At 41.0% G+C, this 24031-nt stretch overlaps 1 protein-coding gene across 2 annotated transcripts; it reads left to right on the top strand.

Annotated features, from left to right (window-relative positions):
* LOC137279253 (galactoside alpha-(1,2)-fucosyltransferase 2-like) lies at positions 1-19517 on the top strand. 2 transcript variants are annotated; one of them, XM_067811757.1, is made up of 3 exons: positions 1-201; positions 15176-15251; positions 17130-19517. In XM_067811757.1, the coding sequence occupies exons 2-3, from the start codon at positions 15215-15217 to the stop codon at positions 18176-18178; spliced, it is 1086 nt and encodes a 361-aa protein (XP_067667858.1). In that variant the 5' UTR covers positions 1-201; positions 15176-15214; the 3' UTR covers positions 18179-19517. The 2 variants fall into 2 exon arrangements, with proteins under 2 accessions (XP_067667858.1, XP_067667857.1); XM_067811756.1 differs by lacking the exon at positions 1-201 and adding an exon at positions 6429-6562 and having other exon boundaries at positions 17130-19513.
* The last annotated feature ends 4514 nt before the right edge of the window (positions 19518-24031 follow it).

Below are 24031 nucleotides of genomic sequence, written 5' to 3'. Positions count from 1 at the left end.
AAGAGTCGGTTGATGGCAAATGTAGTGACTAGTCGAAGGAAAGGTAGATCAGGTGCTATCCGTTATCAGCTGCTCCATGTGAGTCTGATACGAGAGGGGCTTGTCAGACATGTGACCAGCCATTGTACAAAACAAGGGGTGTTGCAAGGGATCCTATTATTCTGACAGAAGGCAGAAAGGGAGTACAATGAAACCTTCGAGGTAAGATGTTCTGACACCCTACAGGGACATGGGTCTATAGATTCCTTCCTTGATTCCCCATAGAGACAACCTACAGGGACATGGGTCTGCATATTCTGTCCTTGATTCCCCACGGTGACACCCTACAGGGACATGGGTCTATGCATCCTGTCCTTGATCCACCCCCTCCCCCCCCCCCAGTGACACCCTACAGGGACATGGGTCTGTATATTCTGTTCTTGATTCCCCATAGTGCCAACCTACAGGGACATGGGTCTATATATCCTGTCCTTGATTCCCCACACTGATACCCTACAGGGACATGGGTCTATATATCCTGTCCTTGATTCCCCACAGTGACAGCCTACAGGGTCATGGGTCTATATATCCTGTCCTTGATTCCCCACAGTGACAGCCTACAGGGACATGGGTCTGTATATGCTGTCCTTGATTCCCTAAAGGAGCATGGGTCTATGTATCCTGTCCTTCATTCCCCCGGTGACACCCTACAGGGACATGGGTCTGTATATTCTGTCCTTGATTCCCCACAGTGACAGCCTACAGGGTCATGGGTCTATATATCCTGTCCTTGATTCCCCACAGTGACAGCCTACAGGGACATGGGTCTGTATATGCTGTCCTTGATTCCCTAAAGGAGCATGGGTCTATGTATCCTGTCCTTCATTCCCCCGGTGACACCCTACAGGGACATGGGTCTGTATATTCTGTCTTTCATTCCCCACAGTGAGTGAGTGAGTGAGTTTAGTTTTACGCTGCACTCAGCAATATTCCAACTATATGGCGGCGGTCTGTAAATAATCGAGTCTGGACCAGACAATCCAGTGATCAACAACATGAGCATCGATCTGCGCAATTGGGAACCGATGACATGTGTTAACCAAGTCAGTGAGCCTGACCACCCTATCCCATTAGTCGCCTCTTACGACAAGCATATTCGCCTTTTATGGCAAGCATGGGTTGCTGAAGGTCTGTTCTACCCCGAGACCTTCACGGGTCCCCCCACAGTGACAACCAATAGGACACGAGTCATATTCTGTCCTTGATTCCCATAGTGACAACCTATAGGACATGTGTCTGTATACTCTGTTCTTGATTCCCCATAGTGACAACCTATAGGACATGTGTCTGTATACTCTGTTCTTGATTCCCATAGTGACAACCTATAGGACATGTGTCTGTATACTCTGTTCTTGATTCCCCATAGTGACAACCTATAGGACATGTGTCTGTATACTCTGTTCTTGATTCCCATAGTGACAACCTATAGGACATGTGTCTGTATACTCTGTCCTTGATTCCCATAGTGACAACCTATAGGACATGTGTCTGTATACTCTGTTCTTGATTCCCATAGTGACAACCTATAGGACATGTGTCTGTATACTCTGTTCTTGATTCCCTACAACGACAACATCGACACAGAGGACTATGCATACGCTATACATATGTTGGTTTTGGGTTGAAGATCACCCGGCTTACTGCATTAAGTCATACTGCATTAAGTCTTTAAGGAAAATTTGCATGGCCAGCACTTCAGATACACTATATTCACAACCATGTAAAACAACAAATGTTATTTTTCCTCTGGGATATTAACTAAATCCCATATTTTGATCCCATTTATATCCTATGTATATTATCAAACGTTGACGATGCAAGAATAAATGAACAAGTTAATGCATTTGAAAAAACTAACAAACGACCTTTTAGTCTGATATGACATCAACATTCTACAATGTTATCGTGAGCCAAACAAAATCTTAATCTTATCGTACCAAAATTCACTTAAATGAAAAGAGAAAGTAGGTCACCATTGATTTTCACTCAGGACGCGGCCCTTTGAGTCTATTATGGCTGTATTATTGTAAGGCATAACAGGAACAAGAGAGCTTTTGTGGAACGATCTAGCTCTCCAAGCCGCCACAGTTTACTGTTCAGGTTTGTTCCCCTATCCTCATGCGTTCAGATCGCAGATTGTCTCTGGTTTTTAACTTTGCTTTGGCAGCAACATAGCCTTGTTCAAAGGTTTCACTAAGGTGACATTGCCATAGGACTTCATCACTTCTTGCTGTCTACCCACGAAAGGTTTAACTTCATTTTTGATCGACCAAGACATAATCAAACTAAATAATTCACCTGACATATCCCCAACAGAAGTCATATGCGTTGTTTTCGGGCAGCACGTACCACCATGGGTCTCCTTGGTTTTATTAGTTCTTCAGGCGGAATACCAAAGACATCAAAAGTTAGTCAACAATATGCCTCCACGGTTTTGTGTATATATCAAACATATTTTGAACTAAATTTCCAAAGGGTGGTAGGGTAACCTAGTGGTTAAAGCGTTCGCCGTCACGCTGAAGACCCGGGGTGAATTCCCATGGGCACAATGTGTGAAGCCCATTTTCTGGTTCTCCCGCCGTCATATTGCTAAAATATTGGTAAAGATCGGTGGACAAAACTAAGCTCGCTCACTCACTCAATCACAAAATGTATATTTCCTTCACTGTCATGTCATCGTTTCCTTTATGTTCAGTGGGTAGCATACACGTGAAAGAGAATCAACAGTTTAACAAGGTAGTGAGAAAGCTAACTCGTCCTCATACGATACAGTTACCACGGGTATAACTATCTATTCAAGGGTCTTTGTACTCATGTTCATAGGTATATGCAGTTCCCATAACCTTTCCACTCTAACTGTTATCAGTCACTTGCCGAGATAACCGTAGAGACCACAACTATACGGTTGCTGATTACATCAGCCACTATACAACTATCCTGAAAGTTCTGAGGAATAAAAGTTCTGATCATGTTAACAGTTTAGTCCAGTAAAATCACTGAACCTCAAAAGAATTGCCACATTTTTTTTTTATTTGAAAATTTACATCAGCAATATATGAAAAGTCCTCACTTTAATGTTGATGCTAAGTGGCTTTGGGGGTACAAAATTATGAAAAATGTATTTTGATAAACTTCAGACTAGAAGAGACTGTAGTTAGCCTAAAAAGGGGTTTTAAAAAGACCGCTAAAAGGCACAATTAAATTATATGATGAGGAGGACGGAGGTGACTCCTTCTGTCATAATTAGCCGACCAAACGATATGCACTGCGGTCGTATATGACCGCGGGGACATTGGGACATTCTGTAACGACTTTTAAGAAACCATGAAGAAACATATGCTGGTATGAAGGATTTATGTTTAAATGCTACTACTTTTAAAACAATTTCAAAAGGTGATAGAGGGATAAGCCTGTTCTGTTTCAGCTTTAATTGGCAACTACAAATTCATATGTGAGCCTGACTGACTGAATCCTCGGAAATGTTTAGTGTAACTGGTGTTTGCTATAAGATTCGAAATCTCAGTAACGTTTTAAAAAACGGACTGAAATCTACATGAAAAACTGAAATTGATTCATATTATAAACCTAATACGATGTAAAACATACCTGTTGTTTCTTGAAATTTGTAAAATGTAAGGTTTTGAAAGTACAACCTGTTTTATTTTCCTTTTAGCGGTCAGAAAAAATAATAATTTTGTTAGAAAATAATTAAAAATGGTTATGAAACCGAAATTACTAAAGGATAAATACATTAAGTATTTCAGATACTTTAATAGTTGGTGTAATAGTTTATCAGTCATCTTGCACTTTTGCTCAGGAAACAAGATTTCTGACTATATATCTCATGGTCATTAATGGAACTTGCCATGAATTCAAGTACATGTCGATGCACCGGTAATTGAAAAATTGTTGCAAGGACCGTTGAACCAAATCACCTCACCTAACCATATTCATGTTAGCCCGGAGACAACCCTTCAAATTATTGGACTCCCTCTACTCAGAATATCTGCATTTTGCTTGGAACAGCATTCTCACCCACCATGATTCGCAATACTATTAGCATTTAAATGTGCAGACCATGAGACGGAGTGTTTGAAAAGCCCGTGGTGTTCAGGGTCACCATCACTGTACAGTTAAAGCCACCTCATATCTTAATACTTTTTTGTTCAGTTATACTATCTCTAGCTACAGACGTAACAGCCAAGTGACATGAGATAGGTGTACACATGGTCAATTCATTCAATTTGCAACAGGTAATGTAGATCAATTTGAGAACATCGACTGACGCATACCGATGACGTTCCTGCCAATCAGTCGGATGTTTGCCAAGGCTGCCGCGCTAAAAGGGATAAGTTCATATGTCCTTTATCAAGCAGCTCGTTCCGACATTGTTGCATCAAATTGCCTGATGTCTTGACCAGTTCACGAAAAATATAAAATGAATCGCTAGACTGTGTCATTCTGTGTACTGAGTTAGTCCCATTCACGCCCAGGTTCAGCCGGAATCCCAGAGACAAAGGTGTATTTGCTCAACTTAAGTGTTTGTGAGAGGTCAGACAAAGAAGTACCATGTCGGTACTCATTTCGACAAGCCACATATATCAGTTTGACCATACATCAGCCAAGAGATCTACATAGGTTCAGACCCGTGAAGGTCCAGGGGTAGAATAGGCCTTCAGCAACGGTTCCCAGTTGCGCAGATCGATGTTCATGCTGTTGATCACTGGATTGTCTGGTCCAGAGTCGATTATTTACAGACCGGCGCCATATAGTTGGAATACTGCTGAGTGCCGCGTAAAACTTAACTCACTCACAGGTTCACGTGGAAGTCGGCTGGTTGTATTTGATAATATCTCACATAGGACATTGGAAATGGATTTGCTGTAAAAAAATGTCAGCCTTAAGTCGACGCGTGATCTATCCCTGTGTACGACAGAAAAATATTAATGTAGATTTCAGTCTTTTGCGATAAATACACTGTACTTCCGGAAAAACTAAACCTCTTGTCATGGACAAATAGCTGGATAGCAATGGAGAAAGCTGTTGTAAATGTACTGCCATGGGCAAAGTCAAACGTTTTTCCTCTGTTCAAAGTTTATGAATAAATAGGTCTTCAGCAATTCATGCTTGCCACAAAAGCTCCGGGTGACAATATTAGCATTCAGTAACCAATGCTTGTCGTAAGAGGCGACTAACGGGATTGGGTGATCAAGCTAGCTGATGTTGTTGACACATGTCATCGGTTCCCAAGTGCGCACATCGATGCTCATGTTGTTGATCACTGTTCCAGATTTGATTTTTCACAGCCTTCAGTCATAGAGCTGGGTTATAGCCGAGTGTGGCGTAAAACTAAACTCACTCATGTATGACTGAATATGTTTGTTTTAAACTGTCAACTACGCTCGCGCGCGCGCACACACACATGCAATAAATACTATCTGTACTATCAAAATCAATATGTGAGAGCAGCTTCTCCATACTGATAGAGGAACGTTCCCTTTCAGCTAAATCATAACTTTGATGAGGCAAAGAAAGGAAATAAATTGCATGTTCCTGAAGTTGCCCTTGGAAATTGAAAATATGCCCTGGCAGGTCTTTTAGCTGTGACTTCATCCAAATTATTTGACATTTCCAGCTCTTGTATTAGTAGTTCATTGTGTGCTCTTTGAAAATATACGTATAAAAGTGCATCTGGGTTTCAGTGTGAGATTTTAAAATTATTCTCTGAAAACTTCAACTTTTCAACCTTTTAATAGGATTTGGCATAAATTATTGACTTTTCTAACGCATGTATTAGTAGCATTAGAATATATTCTCTGTTGATAACAATTGTCAACATTGCCCATCACATTGTCAGCAAGTATCTTGAGGGATAGGGCAAATACTCGTCAATTTATAAGGCTGGAAACTTAAGCAACTTCAGAAGTATCCAACTGAGATCATTTTCCCTCTTTGCTGCTTAAAAAATATCAGAGGACACCCAATACGAGTAGCGTTAGAACGATCGTTCACCCGACCAAAAGAGATTCGCTTACAAGATGAGAAAAGCTACACGACAGTTGGAATGTGTTTTCGGATCATTCAACAGCGAAAGTTGTGGAGCTTGAAAGAAAATTGCGCAGTGTGTTTATAATTTCTGGAAAGGTTGCAGAAGCATTGTTACGTCGGCGTTAGAAATCATTCACTCACTTACTCTCGTATCTCGCTTTCTGGAGGATACAGGGCATGATTGTGATTTTCACCCTGTGGTGGTGGTGAAGGATGGACGGTACCCTGTACTTACGTGACTGGTAGACGAGTGGACAAGATAGGGTAATCTGTGGGCCCCTGACCCCTGCCGATACAACCACATTAATTTCCTGTCCCGGCTGATTAGAAATCATGAAACAATGGATACAATCTGCAACGCCTAACTGTGAGCACGATACAGGTTGTGGATTAATCAGTATGGTGTCCGACCTCTGGCTCTTCACAGATTCAGTATGACTCAAAGATGCGGTTCCGGATTATTCGCCAGAGCTATGTATGTATGTATGTATGTTCATATGTTTATGATGAATCATACCGATACTACATGAACGACACACATGTGTGTGCACTGTTAATAATGATTTTGATAGATATATGGATTAATTATAAGTAGTTATTACAGTCTGTTGTGCTATCACTTTGGAATTTGAATTTTGAGTCTGCTTTTTGAACCTTGGAAGCTGGTTCCCCTGCACCAAATTTGAAAGTACTTTTTCCAAAGGTACCCGCGCGTGTGAGTGCGTTTCTCTGTCTGTCTAGCTGTCCGTTGTCTATTCTTATCTAACATTTTACTTTGGCATAAACTACAGTTAAAAGGTAGATTCAAATGCGTAAAACTTAATTGACTTCGGCTTTTGAAGACAGCTGTTTGAAGACCTTGTCATGCAAGCTTATGAATTACTTCATACCCTAATGAACCTTATAAATTCCCTGAATGTTTGTTCAGTATGCTATACCCAAAGTCCTTACAATAGTTTTTACCTGCACGATAAGTTCTTGGACCTGTCCTGTTCTCAGTGTACACTAAACCTCTAGGTGGCATTGGCATTGGTTCTAACTCCAGTTCCGCTGATGACCAACAACTGTACATTGACCTTAACACTCGTAATATCAGGAATGGAATCTCACAGCTAGAACAGTGTGTTTGCAAAGTCCTTAAATGGATGTCAAACTTCCTGATACTCAATAGTGACAAAAACTGATTTTATGATGATGGGGACCTTCCATCAACCCAACAAAATTAAAAGTCACGCTCTTAATTGGATCATCATCCGTAGCACCTTCCACATCTGTCAGGAACCTAGGTTTTCAAATGGACAGGAGCATGTCTAGCAAGAACCAAGCCCCAAAGACAGCCAGAACCGCAAACTTCAAGCTTTGTACCATAGGAAAAATCAGACAAAACGTGGATGTCGATACCACCAAAACTCTTGTACATGCATATGTCACTTCTCATATATGTATATGTGTGGTGATAAGTTGTAGATGTTCTTGCAACTAACTACAGTCTGTTTGAGAAACGGACCGATGAACTGCACATTTTGTCATTTTCCGGAATCTACCAAAAAAAGTTGTTTAAGAAACATCATCATTGGAAACGCAAATGTTATATTTGTCGCGGCGGGGTAAAACCGCAGAAACTTAACAGCCAGTCATGGCAGGGGACATCTCAAAATCTATTCCGGGAGACCTGTCGGTTCCTCATCTGTCGTAGTGTCAGAGTCCCGACTTAAAGGGATGACAACTGGTGCCCCGGTTGCCTGTTGTAAGCCATCAGTCGTGATTTTGTTAAGAGATTCCTTTACCAAAATCTCGACGTCACGTAATCTAAAAGTTGCGTTTGATCTGGCAACATCTCCTTTGACAATACCCCATATCATTTCAATGGGGTTGAGGTCACAGTGATAGGGTGGAAGTCAACTTTATAGAAAGGTTCACCTTTGTGGGTTTTTATGACCTCATATCTCGGAGGCTTCGTTGCCGTGGGATCTGAAATTTGTCCAGCCATGATATCATATCACCTTTTCGACTGTTCAATTTCGGGGCTTTACTGTCGGGGTCCTACACGCTGTGGTATGGGGCATTGTCCATTACGAAAAAAAAGACTTCTCTGGTAGAGCTGGTACCAACTTGTTTTTAAACCAGTCGAGGAAAACCGCACCATTCATCTCGGAATGGTAGTCTCTGTTATCTGTGGACTTGAATCATCAACTGTTTCACGTCAGCATACAACTTCATGTTTCGTTAGGCATGTGTATCCCGTGCACGACAAGATAGTGGCTGTTCCGTTTCTGCGGTTCCACCCCACCGCGACAGATAACAACTTTTGCATTTTTAGTGATGATAGTTTCTGAAACGACTTTTTTGGTTGAGTCCGGAAAATAAAATATCAGAAAGCTGTTGGGTATTAGTAAATGATAAACATGTTTACTATTTATACTTATGTGGCAATTTTGTACAATGATAAAATTTGCCATTCATCGGTCCGTTCCTGACTCAAAAGGACTATATGATATAAGAAAAAAATATACGATAAAATATGTTTCCATGTATTTGTGAATGTTACATAAGTGTGAGATATACGTAAAAAGTGCAGTAAACATTAAAAATATACTATGCCTTTGTTTTTGTTTTGATGTAACACCCCTGTAAAGTTTGTAATGGATTGGTCCGCTTGCCTCCTTCGCCTAACGAACAAAAGTCACTAAACTCTGACTATGCTAGGGTCGTCATATTGCTACTGTTTACCTGTCTTAAAAATGAGACGAAACAGGTTGATTCCCGTCCAAGAGGTGCCTAACGACGTCTACAAACACGTATTTAAGACCGTGGGCGCCAGTTTCGACAGTCATCAACACTAACCTTTTACAACATAGGTGTTACAAAATCTTCATTCCATATAAATGGTAAAAAGTAAATACTTGGAGACAGTATGTGAAGTCGCACATATAGTATCGAAAACATAAGTAAGGACATCGATTGTAAGGCCAAACACAAAAATCATCATTTCATCAATTTACGACGAAAACGAAGATAACAAATGCCATGACTGAATGCTACTGACCGAACTGTTGCTATTGGACGTTTGCAGGCTAGGGAGTCCTAAACTGCTGTTGCACGACAGTTAAAGGTCACATATACTCTAATAGGCACAAACGCAAAATCACTTCCTGACATCGTTATAAATGAAACCCCATCATTAAAAATGCCCATTTCGATCTTTAATTACCTTAAATCGACCTTTTTGTCAAATGTGCAAAATTCTCAGCCGCAAACGAAATTTCAACCAATCAGAGCGGCGCGTCTCCGTGACGTAATAGTGGGTATAGAAATGAGGGTCTGTGCAGTATTCATCTATACATATGGAAATTAATTAAGCAACACCAAATTCAAAGACACATAAAAACTTAACAAAGTTTAACGAAGTAATTTTGATGATTGATTATTCAATTTTGATGTATTGACATACAGCATGAGCTTTTCATGGGTTGATATGACGCGCGTGAAGCTTGCACAGCGCACGTGCATTGCTTTAACCTCAACTTTCGAAAAATGCACTTTTTCCCTGGGGTGTTTACAAGCGCAGGTTGTCGATTGCATTCGGTTTTTCATTCATTTCAATGTCATGGCACGTAGGAAATTATCAGAGGCCACTCGTTGGCAAATAATCGGCATGAGGAATGCTGGTATGTCTCTAAGACAAATCGGGACTCAAATCGGACGACATCATTCCATAATTTCAAAACTTTTGAAAAAATACCGGGCCACTAATGAAGTTAAAGACCTGCCTAGACCAGGAAGACCCAGGAAGACCACAGTCCGGGAGGACAGAGCTTTACTGAGACTTGTACGGCGCAGGTCCTTCGACTCGAGCTCTCGGTTGAGACAGGAGTGGCTTCCAGGGAGACCCATCTCGAACAGGACTGTTCGGAATCGTCTGAAAGCTGCAGGATACCGGGCAAGGAGGCCAATCAAGCGACCCAGACTGTCTCCAGCCCATAAGGCAGCCCGACTGGCCTGGTGTAATGACCGTTTGCACTGGAACATTGCCTCTTGGAGGAAGGTCCATTTCTCAGATGAGAGCCGGTTCTTGCTGCACATGGTGGACGGTCGTACTCGGGTCTGGAGGCAGAGGAACACAGCAATGGCTCCACGGAACATCCAGGAGACTGTGGCCTTTGGGGGAGGTTCCGTTATGGTATGGGGGTGCATTTCCATGAACTGCAAGTTGGATATCATTACCATCCGTGGCAACCTTAACGGTGTTCGTTACCAACAGGAGGTTCTTGACAGGGCTGTGGTACCTCATTTTGAGAACCATCCTCTGGCAACGAGACCCATATTTATGGACGACAATGCTAGACCTCACAGGGCGCATGCTGTAAATGATTTTTTGCGGCAAAATGCAATTGACAGAATTCCATGGCCTGCCATGAGCCCTGACCTCAACCCCATTGAACATTTGTGGGACTTTATTGGCCGTCGTGTGAGGCAGAGAGACCCACCAGTCCATAATCTCAACGAATTGACGGCTGCCCTGCATGAGGAGTGGAACAGGATCCCCCAGAATCAGATCCGGAGACTCATCCAAGGAATGAGGAGGCGTCTGGAATCGGTGGTGCGTGCGCAGGGAGGACACACTAGATATTGATGAAAGTCGGTGTGCAGACTCTCAGATGACTGTTCTTTCTTTCCATGTGACATTTGTGTTAATACACCTGACAACAACGTCTGTGGATGAATAGTAAATTGTGTCCATTTTTTCATGAATTTAAGACAGTTTTAAGAATTTGGATTTCGTTGCAATAAAGCAAAGTCTTGATACTTTTTCCCTTTAAGTTGTTTGTCAGAGATCGTCTGTTGAATAAAAAAGTGTCAAACTATATCAACCCGGCATATTTTGATTGTCAGAACACTTCAAAGTTGCTCCAATAGAAAAAATTGGGGTGTTGCTTGATTAATTTCCAGGTGTATACATTTCAGGGGTTGAACTATTTCGTTTACAGGTTTGTACAAACCTGAAATCGCGAAAGCTGTTGAGAAAAATGAAAGCTATATGTTCTCACAATCTACTATCATTTAGTTTTGTCTCCTGCTTTGCCTAGTTACAACCCTTGTTTTCATAGACAATTCTGGCAAAATCACTTGGTGTCGCTAGGTTGTAATCCGTGGTAGGTGGTATAAAGCTACACGTTATTTGTCATCATTCACTTGATGCTCAGTTAATGAATTTATAACAGGTATAATTAGTGGTAACGCCACTTAGATTACCCGACAGAGGCCCCCATTTGGCATTTCTTTTGTCTGGATCGATCAAAGGATTAACCGATAACACGCTGATTGATTTATTAGTTTTATGGAGATTTGGGGGAATTGTCAGAAGGTAGTGTTTATGTATGTACATTTACTTATGTATACTGAATGCACTCTGTCGTGTCTGTGTCTATGTAAAACAACGCCTTTCTTTCAAAGGATTAACCGCCAATACATTGATTGATTGCTCATTATTGGCAAACTAAATAACTTCTTAAAAAGAATGACGCACATTATGCAATTAGGTGCCAGGTGTGCTATGTTGGGTAACCAATGAAAGTATACAGCAATGTGTAAAACCTGAAACGATACATCACGTTTACGTATATTAGACTGTTAAAAGACACATCACTTGGAAAATCTGCAGATGAATTATATGTCACTTGTTTTTGTGGATATTGATGGATACATTCCTCGAACAAGGTAATAGCCTGACATTGCTCCTAAAACTTTAATTTTAATATTTGCATTTTTGTTTTTAATACGTTGTCGTAGCTTTCAACAGAATCATTGTTTTCGTCGTTAAGTGTAATGATGCAGACGACATACACTAGGCCGTGGGTGCGAATTATGATTCATATAGGAAAACTATGAAATGTCTACATATTACATTCCTGTTATACATTCGCAGATCGCTTCTTTTTATTAAGTTTCAAAATGCATACAAGTATGATTATTTAGTAATTAGGATTATGAGACCAAGTATAAACACGTTTATTGACAAGTGTCTACATACTGGTGAGTGAACGTTACAAACCAAGTAAATTTAGCAAGTGAAGATATTTATCGCGCAGTATTTTCACTTCGACCCCGACCTCGCTTAGGTTATGTTACAGGCTGTGTCATGCAAACTCCTTTTGGTAATGATTCAAATACATATTTATGTAGTTTTGATTTTCTAACTTGATGAAAACAAACCATACATAATCTCATTAATTCAAATGGATTTGTCTTCGCGATTTTCAAAAATGGCGGCGCCCGGTCTTGGGATGAATGCTATTTAAGTTTGTTTTCACCGACTTACAAAAGGACAATTACTTTCTACTGGTAGTAAAATATGTATTTTATTGAAGGACATTAGGATTTTACATGACATTGCTTATAACATAGCAATTTCACTCTTGGAAGTGAGGTGGAGGTCAATATAACATTGCTTGCAATATAAATGTCACTTGGACCCCAACCTTGCTTCCTTGGAAGAAGTCCTTATGTTAAAAGTTGAGCCATGCAAAATCCTTTTAGCCATGATTCAAATGCATATTTAACTACCAGTAAAAGGTAGTTTTGATTTTCTAACGTGATGAGAACAAATCATAATCTCAATAATTCTAACGGACTTTAGCCCGTGACTTCACGATTTTCAAAAATGGTGGCGCCCTGTCTGAGGATGAATGCTATTTAAGTTTGACTTACAAAATCAAAATGACTTTCTACTGGTAGTAAAATATGTATTTTATTGATGGACATTAGGATTTTACATAGTATAGTTTAGTTTACATAGTCCGATTTAGTATATACCACAAGCTTCCACAAAGCTCACTTCGCACACACTAACAACCAATTTAAGCACAAACTACGGAGTCTGGTGGAAATCTGTGCATAGTGACACCATCACCTGAGCCCAAGGAACAATTGACAGCAACACAACAATTCGGCATGTCTTTAGTGACGTCGAGAAATCAGCAAAATGACGAGCGTCCTACACATTTTCTATACATTTAACGGGAAACCGTTCCTTCTATGACGTCACTGTAGGGCTCTGGCGACAGAGTTACGTAACCTGTCTGCGGTTTCGTTTGCGGGCGAGAGAGAAGCAGACGGCTTTTTAGCAACTTTTAAGCGCTTGGTATTAATTAACCACAAGTTTTTTAAAAAAGAAAATGGTGTTTCGTTTATGACTAACCCAAAGTCTTTCATATGCAGTGATAAAAAGAGTACCAAAAAATTGAGTTTAGTGGTCCTTTAAACGTCCACCACAGCACCATAACCCGAGTATGGCATCCATATACCCGCTTCAATTCGACCCAGATCGTCCCCAAAGTGGAAGAGCTGGGGTGACCACTCCTGTTAAGGACCGATTTATCCGTTTGTTTCTCCAGTGCCACTACCCGTGAAGGTTCATCACTGAAGTCCATAAGGACGAAGTACTCATGTGCCCCCAAACTGACGAGGAGCGGAAGGAGGTTGCTGAAGGTTTTAGGTGCAGCTGGAACACAACTGTCTGTGGGCTGTGGATTGCTAGCCCCTTGCTATGAAGAAGCCTCCCAAAGCTGGATCTTTCTACTACAATTATAAGGGCTCCGTAGCATATAGCTCGCGGCCCGTGTATGATACTGGATACAAGTTCTTGTGTGTTGATGTTGGGACAGAGGTGGTGCTTCACATGGAGGGACATGGAAGAACTGCACTTTGCACAAGGTTGTGGAGGACTCCGTGCCTGACTGCGTGGCATCTCCAGCGGCTCTATCATGAATGTGGTCTTCTTCTCAAGCTAGGGGTTAACTTCGACACAATCTCTTGGAACAAGGCTGGAGAAAATTTGCATTAAGAGCTTGTTCTCTGGTGTTCAGTATCTTGAAGGTTCTTTGCAAGTCGAGCAATGTATGAAGCTACAGGCAATAGTTGTTATTTATATGGTGTGGTGTCAAACGGGACCTAATAATACCACGACTGCTTCACGCACGCCCATGCTGGAGCAATGCGCTTACACTAGACACAAACAGCGCGCCAACAATACTTCACCAAGACGTAAATAAGTCGTGCCATTGCTCGACAGTTCGTACCACTTTCGGTCATGCATTGCGTGCCAAGTGCGTAACTGTTTAACCAAGTGTAAACAGGATGCGAACAGTGCGCAAACTAGACTTCACGCTTCCTTGTGCACACTCTTAATTACATGGCAGTGCGGAGGCATATTCGTGGAATTGTCACGGTGACATGAATCTCTCTCTTTGACACTCTTCAGAGACAACAGGCAAAGTGAACTGTCAATACGATCAGATTGTAATTAGTGACTATACAAACATACTGTTCCCACAAGTACAACAAATTTATATCATGCTTCAACAGATTGGGTTGTTTGCATGAATTCTACCCTTTCCATATATTTGAATAAGGTGGGAGATTCACATTCACCCAACGGGCCATCAGTGGTATCAATTCTTGGGATTGACAGTAATTCAATGGTTGTATTATGCAGTGCTAATATATTTAGCAGATATTTGTGTCGATTGACATAAAGCTCAGCTGGCATTATTGATACAACCAATACAGAGTAGTCATACATACAGTCATGCTTGAAACCAGTGTTAGTATCTATACCTAAACGTCGCTTTTGCACAGGGGAGAGGGAGAGATACGGTTGAAAACAAAACAATATTTTTGTCATGTATGTCTTGGTGTTTCCTTTATAAGTCACGACATCAGGTGATACGTTTCTAGTCTATTTATTCAGGTGATACGTTATTTAGTTTATTTGATTCTTGAAATCTTTACTTGTTTTGGCAAAACACATAAACTGTCTATGGGTTTCAAAGAGTTTGAAAAGCTAGTCAGTTTTGCTTCGAATGCTCGCAAATTCATTCTTAGCCCAACAGTTAGTTGGCCGAATGGAAATGGCGTTTCAGCCATTATAACGCTACCTTTTGAAACGCTTGTGTTTGGATTTACTGGTGTTCACATTCAGTCAAAATATCTACAGAAACACTAGTATGTTAACATGAACAGTGAACAGTGATTTCACCTAAGCAGATTGGCCACGGCGACTGTATTACTGTACATGTTGTCGTTGCAGAAGTCCACGCTGAAACGGATTTTGTACCCGAGGAAGATCATGGGCCTTTTTCAAATGGCAGTAGCTTCAAACAAAGGTATGTAGATTGCTACCCTCATTATATTTTCCGTGACAAAATGAAACTATTAGTTGGAACAGAGTTTTGACTATCATTAATTTTCTGCATGAGGTCAAGTTATGCTCATTTTAGTACATTGTCTACGTCACGCTGGCTCTCTCGTTTATGGAGCCGCCATTTTCTGTAAGTTTTGTCTTGTGGTTTTATTATGTTTCTTTCTTCTTTATCGCGCTCAGCAATATGTAGACTGTATGAAGGTTTTTGAATAACTCAGTCTGGGGCAGAAAACCCAGGGACTGAAATTGTGAGCATCGGTCTACGAAATGATAAACATCTTCCAAATGTTTCGAGTCTGACACCTTATCCCGTTAGTCGTCTAATTAATAGAAGTATGGTTTGTCGAAGACCAATTCTAACCCGGGTATCACTTCCCCCCACCTTACCGATGGTGTACGGGAGTATTACACAGAACGTTCCCTCGGTTATGTCCAAAGAGGGAAATAACGAGTGAGTGAGTGAGTGAGTGAGTGAGTGAGTGGGAGTTTACGTCGCTCTCAGTAATAATCCAGCAATATCACAGTAGGGACACCACACTGCATCCATGAGGTAAAGAACGAAAGCTTTAACCACTGTAGGAGAAAATCACATTCTACCACACAGACGAAAGAATGCCAAGGATTCTTCAGGAGAACAAAACCATTCCAAAGAAGTCCAAAAGGTTTCCATGGTAGAATAAGTCTTTAGCAGCCCATGCTTGCCACAAAAGGCTACTATACTTGTCGTTAAAGGCGACTAACGGGGTAGGGTGGTCAGGCTCGCTGACTTGGTTGACACGTGTTATCGGTTCCCAATTACGCAGATCGATGCTCATGTTGTTGATCACTGGATTGTCTGGTCCAGACTCGATTATTTACAGACCGCCGCCATATAACTGGAATATTGCTGAGTGCGGCGTAAAACTAAACTAAACTCACTAACTCACTCAAAAGGATACCTTGCATTCCCTCAAGTACTCTCCTCGTACCAATCCAGTATGCTAAAAATAATGATTTAACCCGAACTTTCAGTTTACATTCATGGGTAAAAAACTAGTATGGACTCATTTATCCAACCGAATATCGTCGCAATCCAAGGCTGGCAGCCAGTTGCCGGTATAGTGACATGCCGTATCATTGGACAAAATACTGTGACTAAGTGTCCCAGTTTATCCAACTGCAAATGGGTACCTTGTGAGGATGAGTCTGTGTGATAACTCGTTGCGCCCAGCAAGCAGCTAGAGTGGAGTACTACGCAGAGAGTTGAGTTGGTTTAAACAACGCCCGAAAACAAATACACCCGTTGATCAAGGGAATATTCCCCCGCTTTGAGCATATACTAGTTGCGTGGATACGTGCAATATATTGATTACCTGTGATAATAATAATGTACCCAGAAACAACATTGTTCGTTGTTTGGGAACAGGTGTTCCCTTGATAATGAAGAGGGGTGGATTTGAGGCGGGCGAGGAGAGTAAGTGGAGGGTACTAGAAGGAATCATTGTGTTCTTCCATGGGATTATTTTGTTCTTCTGAAGAACCCTGGGTATTTTTTGTCTGTGTGGTAGAATGCAATTTTCTCCTACTAGCCACTAAGCTATCACGCCGACTCACCCAGGCGTGAGTCCAGATTGTGCGAAATACTAGTATCATGTTGATGAAGATGAACGCTTCTATTAGGATGGAGTAGTGTCAAATCGTTCGGTTCCTAACATGGATGCAATGTGTGAATTCCATTTCTTGTGTCAGCTCGCCGTGGTTATGCTGCAAAATTAGTAAAACGTAAAACCCAACTTTCCAGATATCTTCTTTTACTGTGTGAAACTGGCCATCCTGCTAATCTGTGCCATTACGTTTCCAGGTTTGAAGTTCTTCCTGGTGATATGCCTGGTCATGGTATGCATGTTCTTGTGGCAGTACGCATGGGTAGACAACTCTGTTTTTATCAGAGGGGGACACTTCACCGAGCACCGTGACGTCTTCAGAGAACACATAGTTCAAGACGTTGAAATTGACAGGCGGAGTATTGTCCTAGCGGCTAGAGAACTACTCAAGGGGAGGGAAACAGAAGAGCAACCACAGCGTCACGTGATCTGTCCTAGCTTCAGTGGCGGATTGGGCAATATGCTCTTCCAGTATGCCTCGGCGTACGGGATATCGAGGAGAGTGGGGCTGGACATTCTTGTCAAAGCGGACGCTGAGGTATTTCAGGTATTTGACATTTGGGCCAAGGTTTCCAGCGAGAAGAGCGTTTGTCCAAAAGCCAAGATAATCAAAGAGAGGCACAGTGGTATCTACGAACACAGCCTCATGTCCGTTCGAAACAACGCCGACTACGTTGCCAAAGGCTATCTTCAGTCCTGGAAGTATTTTGAACCATTCAGAGATGAAATACGGAAACAGTTACGTTTCAGAGGCGACATTGAAAGAAAGGCATTCGACATTCTTGAATCAACACTAAGTGAAAAATATGGCAGGGGGAACTATTCCTCCCGGACTCTCGTGGGCGTCCACGTTCGTCGGGGCAATTTAATGAACAAGCATGAGCGAGAATATGGTTATAAAGTTGCTACTCCGGGATATATGAAGAAAGCATTAGCATTTTTTACTCATAAATATAGACACGTGACGTTTATTGTTTGCTCCAATGATATGAAATGGAGTAGGCACTACGTTAACGAAACTGACGTGATATACGTCGAGGGTAACCCTAGGGAAGTGGATCTGGCGTTACTGTCGTCTTTGAATCATACTATTCTCACCGTCGGGACATTCGGCTGGTGGAGTGCCTGGATGGCAAATGGCACAACGTTATTTTTTAAAGATTTCGTCAAAGATGGGACTAAATTCGCGCGCGAATTTTCACCGGAACACAGTGATTACCTATACCCAGGTTGGATAGGAATGTGACGTCGTTTCATTTCGGTTTTTACACATACACTTTAATTTTTACCTCATGCTCAACACAAAGATTAGGATGCAGAATCTGTAGTTGTTTTGTGAGTGCGTGTGCATGTGAGTGCGTGTGCATGTGACTGCGTGTGCATGTGTGTGCATGTGAGTGCGTGTGCATGTGTGCATGTATGTGCATGTGTGTGCGTGTGTGTGTGCATGTGAGTGCGTGTGCATGTGCGTGTGCATGTGTGCGTGTGTGCATGTGAGTGCGTGCCCATGTGTGCGCGTGTGAATGGCGTATATCAGTGGGTCGTTCTCTTGATTGCATCGGGAAATTAGTAGCGTTTCATACTTTATAACACTTTGTCGATCAAAGTTTACCCAGAACGGTGAATAATTGATTCCATGAAAACACAAGATTATAAATATTTATCAAAAGGATACCGATGCACACGGTTTACACGATTTGTTTTATATTTACAGCAGGCAATGCCATGACTCTAATATGGTGCCAGCAATAAGTATCTTGAGCTACAAAGCCTCTCAGTTCTCTCAGGAATGTCTTGAAATATGATCCATGATCCAAAATCCGTGTTGGCATCAATTTTGGGGTTATGTAAATTAATGTCGACACATGAACACAGACCATAGAGATGTTACTTCAAATAGGGGTGATGAAGTCATTCTGTGGAAATGATATGTCAGACAGCCATTGATGGAAACCACCTTGCTATTTGGTTTGGTTTATAAACAGTTATCTATTTCTAAACATGACTTAGATTCAGCAATGACAGAAGAGAGTCTCCATCTGGAGAGACAGTTTACTCAGTAACAGTTTGATGTCTCGGACAAGCTATGGTAATGTGTGTTGCAGTAATGCAAAACGGGTGTTTGGTGTTTCTAAATTCGTGTGCGTTTGCTAGCAACACACACTCGTTATGAAACTGTATTATAACTTGAGTGCCACTGTACAATAACATCTTAGGGCCAAGACTAATGTAAGTCTATGTTAGGGTGTGGGAGTTACGGTCACCGTAGTGCTAAGACTGATTTAAGTCTGAGTTAAAGTATGTTAGTTACGGTCATCTTAGCGCTAAGATCACTTGTACAACGGCACCCTGTTTGACCTAGCTGCATTTGTCAATAATCTTCTTGAATTCTTTCTCCTTTGAAATACCATTTTGTATATTTGTTCAATATTTGAGTTTTCTTAAAACTTCCGTTCCACTAGTTGTTGATTGATATTAATATTGTCTTACAATTGTTCTTAACATACAACTTTCACAGTCAGAGTGTGTCTGAAACTGTGCGTGAGTGATAATAAAGCTCTCTGAGTTTCAGTGACTCACAGACATTTCTTTTCTATGATTGCTGTAACGCATCGTCTACATGCTACTAATGGTTTGCGTATAACCATGAAATATTTATGAGGTGAGGTGAAATGGGGTTTAACGTCTTAGAATATTTCGCTCACACGTGCATGCGTGTGTACGTATGGCTGCTTGTACTAGCCCAGACTTAAGCTGGTTGTATAGTGCAAGCGAACTGAGATGTGCCGCAGTTAAGCATGAATACACTCTGACACATTATACTGACTTCGAGCCGACCAGTCCTTGTACCCATTGATGCCGAGCACCAGGCACGGAACAACAAGTACCTTATTTTAACGTCTTTTGGTGAAATATACATGTATATGATATCTCGTTACAAATAGATATACTTCAAAGACCACAATGTTCCTCTATCACTTTGATTTCCTGTAATAACATACTTTAAATTGTTTGGGGGAAACACATCCCTGACGGGAACCGACATTACAGCTTAAATAATCAGATGAACCATCCTCCGAACTTATGTCAAACAGAATATATCGATTCAAGTGCCGTCGGCACGCATGTTTGTTTTACAGTATTATTCACTCTTGCTATAACGGGGCTTGCTGCGCTACACCGGCGTTGTAAATGAGTGAGTGAGTTTAGTTTTGGGCTCCACTATGCGATATTCCAGCTACATGGCGACTGTCTGTAAAAAATCGAGTATCGACCAGACAATCCAGTGATCAACATCATGACATGTGTCAAACAAGTCCGCGATCCTGACTACCTGATCCGGTCAGTTGACTCTTGACATTTTAGATACTAGAATGATGACTTTTGTTTATTTCAAAGTTATCTGTTATAAGTTATGATATTTTTAAGTTGCTCATGAGACAATTGGGAAAATCCTTAGCAATATGACACCCCTCGCGAGCTGTCATTTTTCAGTCAAGGATCAGGGACTCCTTTCACGAAGCAAAGTCTGCAGGTGTTGATATTTGGTTTCAACCCCCGAGTAACATTCTGCTATCTAATTGCGAAAAGGGAGTATGGTTACATTGTTAAAGCACAGCGTAACCGATAGCTCCAATTTGGCGAAGAAGGCTGTCTTCAACAGAGGTAATCAAACGTCAACAGGTTTCTCATCAGGCTGCAGTTGAACGAGGAAGTGTTCTCCGTTGGACTGAAATCCAAAATGGAGCCTATTAGTTTGCTATATCCCATCAACAGAGGTGAATTTCTTAACCCATTAATGAATGTCGTCCTCTTTTGGGAGGGGAACTTCAAAAAAGTTTTTCAATCCTATTGCTGAAGACCGAAACTTGCAGTATAGACGTGAATGAAGCTGAGTAAATTGCTTAGTGGTTGAACCGTTCACATTAGACTAAATAATGATGTGGTATGTTTATTGGGCATCTGCGCGTTACTTATATATGTGCGTGTAACAAGATTTTATTGCCATTTAAGAAAATAATTTTGACTTGGTCGCGTCCCGATCATCCAGTTGTCCACTGTAAGAATGAGTGTCCGTAAGAAGAGGTGTGGCTGAATCTACAACTCGTTAACACACGTTTAATGTTAAAAGAGTTTACATTTTTTCATACTCAATTTTCCACTAAAGTACCGTGATAGAAGAATGAGACAAAACGCAGACAGGTTAGCTTAATTCAGGGAATATACTAGGCTTATGTGATCAACCTCTCAAATCTTAAAATTGACTCTTTCCATTTGAAAGCTTTCATGGAATACAACCAAACTGGCTTTACACATTTCATGGCCATTCTTGATTCCATACAAATGTTTTCTAATGAACTATATATAACAGTTGATGAATGTATCCCAAAGTCCTCTGTTGGGGAAGATTGTAGTGAACTGTTTTCTATTCATGAGCTTCATGAAGTTCGTAAACATGCTGAGGATACTGCTGCAGGAACTGATACTGTATAGTATCAACTCCAGACGCACTTACGTGAGTGGTATTTAGAAACCCCTTTGAACATTTTGATAGTATTTGGACGTTAGTGGAATTTCCTATACACTGTAAAATAACTCTGGACCCATGGTTTTCATTTGTGATGAACAGCACAGGACTTGGAGACTTGGAAATACATTCATCAACTATAGTTAGTTCATCAGGAAATATTTTATAAAATCGAGAAAGCCCATGAAATGTTAAGGCTTCAATTTGTTAACACACATTGATTCATATAAGAGCCAGTTCCTTTTTATTCCAGGAAAGCTTTCAAATGGAAAGAGTAAATTGTAAGACTTAAGAGGTTGATTTCCTCTACCTGACCATAATAAATTCCCTGATTCAAACTAACCCATCTGCATAGTGTCCCATTTTGGGGACGCACTTTTTGCAGTGTAAAAAAAAAGTATGGAAAAAACATATGCTTGTAAAGTGACACCTCATTCCTTTCATTGCTTGCCAAAAGAAACCAGCTCACAAAATTTCACTGAAATCTAAGACCCTATGCTTAAATGGGTTAATAATGATATACCTTGATATGACTGGGCAAGAGTCTGATATCTGTAAAATCACGAGATCTGGGAAACGAAAGATAAGGATGCCAACCTCTTTATTGTGAATAGCATGACGTTTCGGTGCGTGTGCTTGCTCCTTCATCAGGTGAATAGTAGGCAGCACCAAGGGGGTATATATAACAACTTTGAGGATTGGAAATATAACACAAACATCAGGCCAGTAATGCACTAAAACAGCATGTTATTTGACTTGATGGAATATAAAACAAACATGAAGAGGCCAGTGATACACTAAAACAACTGCAGAAGAGGCAAGTGATACACGAAAATGACTGGACGGTGTGCAGGGTAGGTGATGGTCTTGGTGATAAGATACACAGGGTATCCGTTGAGAGGCCTGAATGTGTCCTTGAGATGTCATAGTTCGTGGCTGAGGGCGTCTGGGTGGCAGATGGACTTGGCACGTTTGGTGAGGGTGGCTACGATGACTTGCTTGATCCAGGGGTGATGACAGGAGTTGTAGTGGATGTACTGGTCGGTGTGTGTGGGCTTGCTGTAGACGGAGGTCTTGAATCCATGGTCTGTGGATTGCAGGGAGACATCTATTAAAGGTGTTGGTGGTCGGTCTCTGGTTCCACGGTAAACTTGATTCTAAGATGCTGGGCCTTGAAATCTTGTAGCAGATGGCCGCCGTCAACGCTGCAGTACCAACAGAGAGGTTGGAACGGGGCAGTTGAGAGGGCTGATTCTTCGAGGAGCGTCATCTCTGTTATGAGGGGAGACAGAGGGAACTCATGGAGAGTCCGTGAATCTGTTTGTAGAACTCGTTAAGGTGACGTAGGAGGTTTCAAAGCAGCTAGATGCTGGGTTGATAATGCTGTCTCTGTTAGCATGGTATCGAAGAATCTGCACTCTAACTCTAATGCATTCACCTTCTTCAGAATTATTGACACTAAGGTAATGCCTATTTTGCTTTATGGAGCAGACGTATGGGGTCTAGACTGTGACAATAATTCAACTATTGAAACAGTTCATACCCTAGCCTGTAAACATTATCTCGGTGTTAAACTGTGTACTCCCAGTCACGAGAGATATCCCATGTATATCTTTGCATAAAAAACGCTGTATTATGTATTGGTACAAACTGTTAAACATGCCTTTAATAGTTTGTTCGGAAAAGGAGTATTTTCCCGCAGTTGGTCGTCTTCTATTATTGTCCCAATTCACAAGAAAGGTGACTTTAATAATCTCGATAATTATAGGGGACACGATTCCTGAGACTCAAGCTGGGTTTCGTAAGCAACACTCCTCAACTGATTATATTTTTACTTTGTTTGCACTGATTCAGAAAATGTACGTAGCTTTTGTCGATTTTAAGAAAGCTTTCGCTTCTGTAGATAGAAAGAAACTATAGTATTGCTTACGTAATGCCGGGTTAGGTGGGGAAATGTATAGCATGTTAAAAGCAATGTATTCAGATGTAAAATCCTGTGTGCGATGTGGCTCTGATATAACAGATTATTTTGACTGTCCATTGGGACTACGGCAAGGATGCATTGTAAGTCAGATTTTGTTCTCGTTTTCCATTAACGAATTTTATTACGATGTTATGCAAAATGACAAACATGGTGTGCAGATGTTTCCAGATATGAAAGAACTGTTTATACTTCTATTTGCAGACGATGTTATCTTGATATCCGAAACTATTACTGTTTTGCAAAATCAACTAAATATTCTTGAAAGTTATTCTGCAAACTGGAAACGATCTGTTAATTTAGACAAAACTTACATAGTCATATTTAGAAGGGGTGGTGCTGTAGCATCCAAAGAGAAATGTGTTTTTCACGGAAAACATGTTGCTGTTGTCAATCAATACAAATATCTGGGAATAATCTTTTCGCATACGATGAATTAAAATGTTGTGTCCATGACTTGGTTTGACGTGCAAAGAAAGCTACAATTTCAATTTTATCTGTCTCCAAGGATTGTGAAACGTTTACTCCAAAAATATTTTTCAAAATATTAAATGCCCAGGTACAACCCATTTTATTATTTGGATCGGATG

The sequence above is a fragment of the Haliotis asinina genome, chromosome 3 (genome assembly GCF_037392515.1).
Source record: "Haliotis asinina isolate JCU_RB_2024 chromosome 3, JCU_Hal_asi_v2, whole genome shotgun sequence".
NCBI classification, from domain to species: Eukaryota; Metazoa; Mollusca; class Gastropoda; order Lepetellida; family Haliotidae; genus Haliotis; species Haliotis asinina.
This window is presented reverse-complemented; position numbering and strand designations above follow the sequence as displayed.

What these genes read in the sequence shown, in the direction of transcription:
- LOC137279253 (XM_067811756.1), top strand. Translation starts at nt 6,533, where the DNA reads ATGCGGTTCCGGATTATTCGCCAGAGCTAT. An exon ending in GGATTATTCGCCAGAGCTAT is followed by an intron (nt 6,563 to 15,175) that starts GTATGTATGTAT and finishes TTGTCGTTGCAG; the next exon opens with AAGTCCACGCTGAAACGGAT. An exon ending in GGCAGTAGCTTCAAACAAAG is followed by an intron (nt 15,252 to 17,129) that starts GTATGTAGATTG and finishes TTACGTTTCCAG; the next exon opens with GTTTGAAGTTCTTCCTGGTG.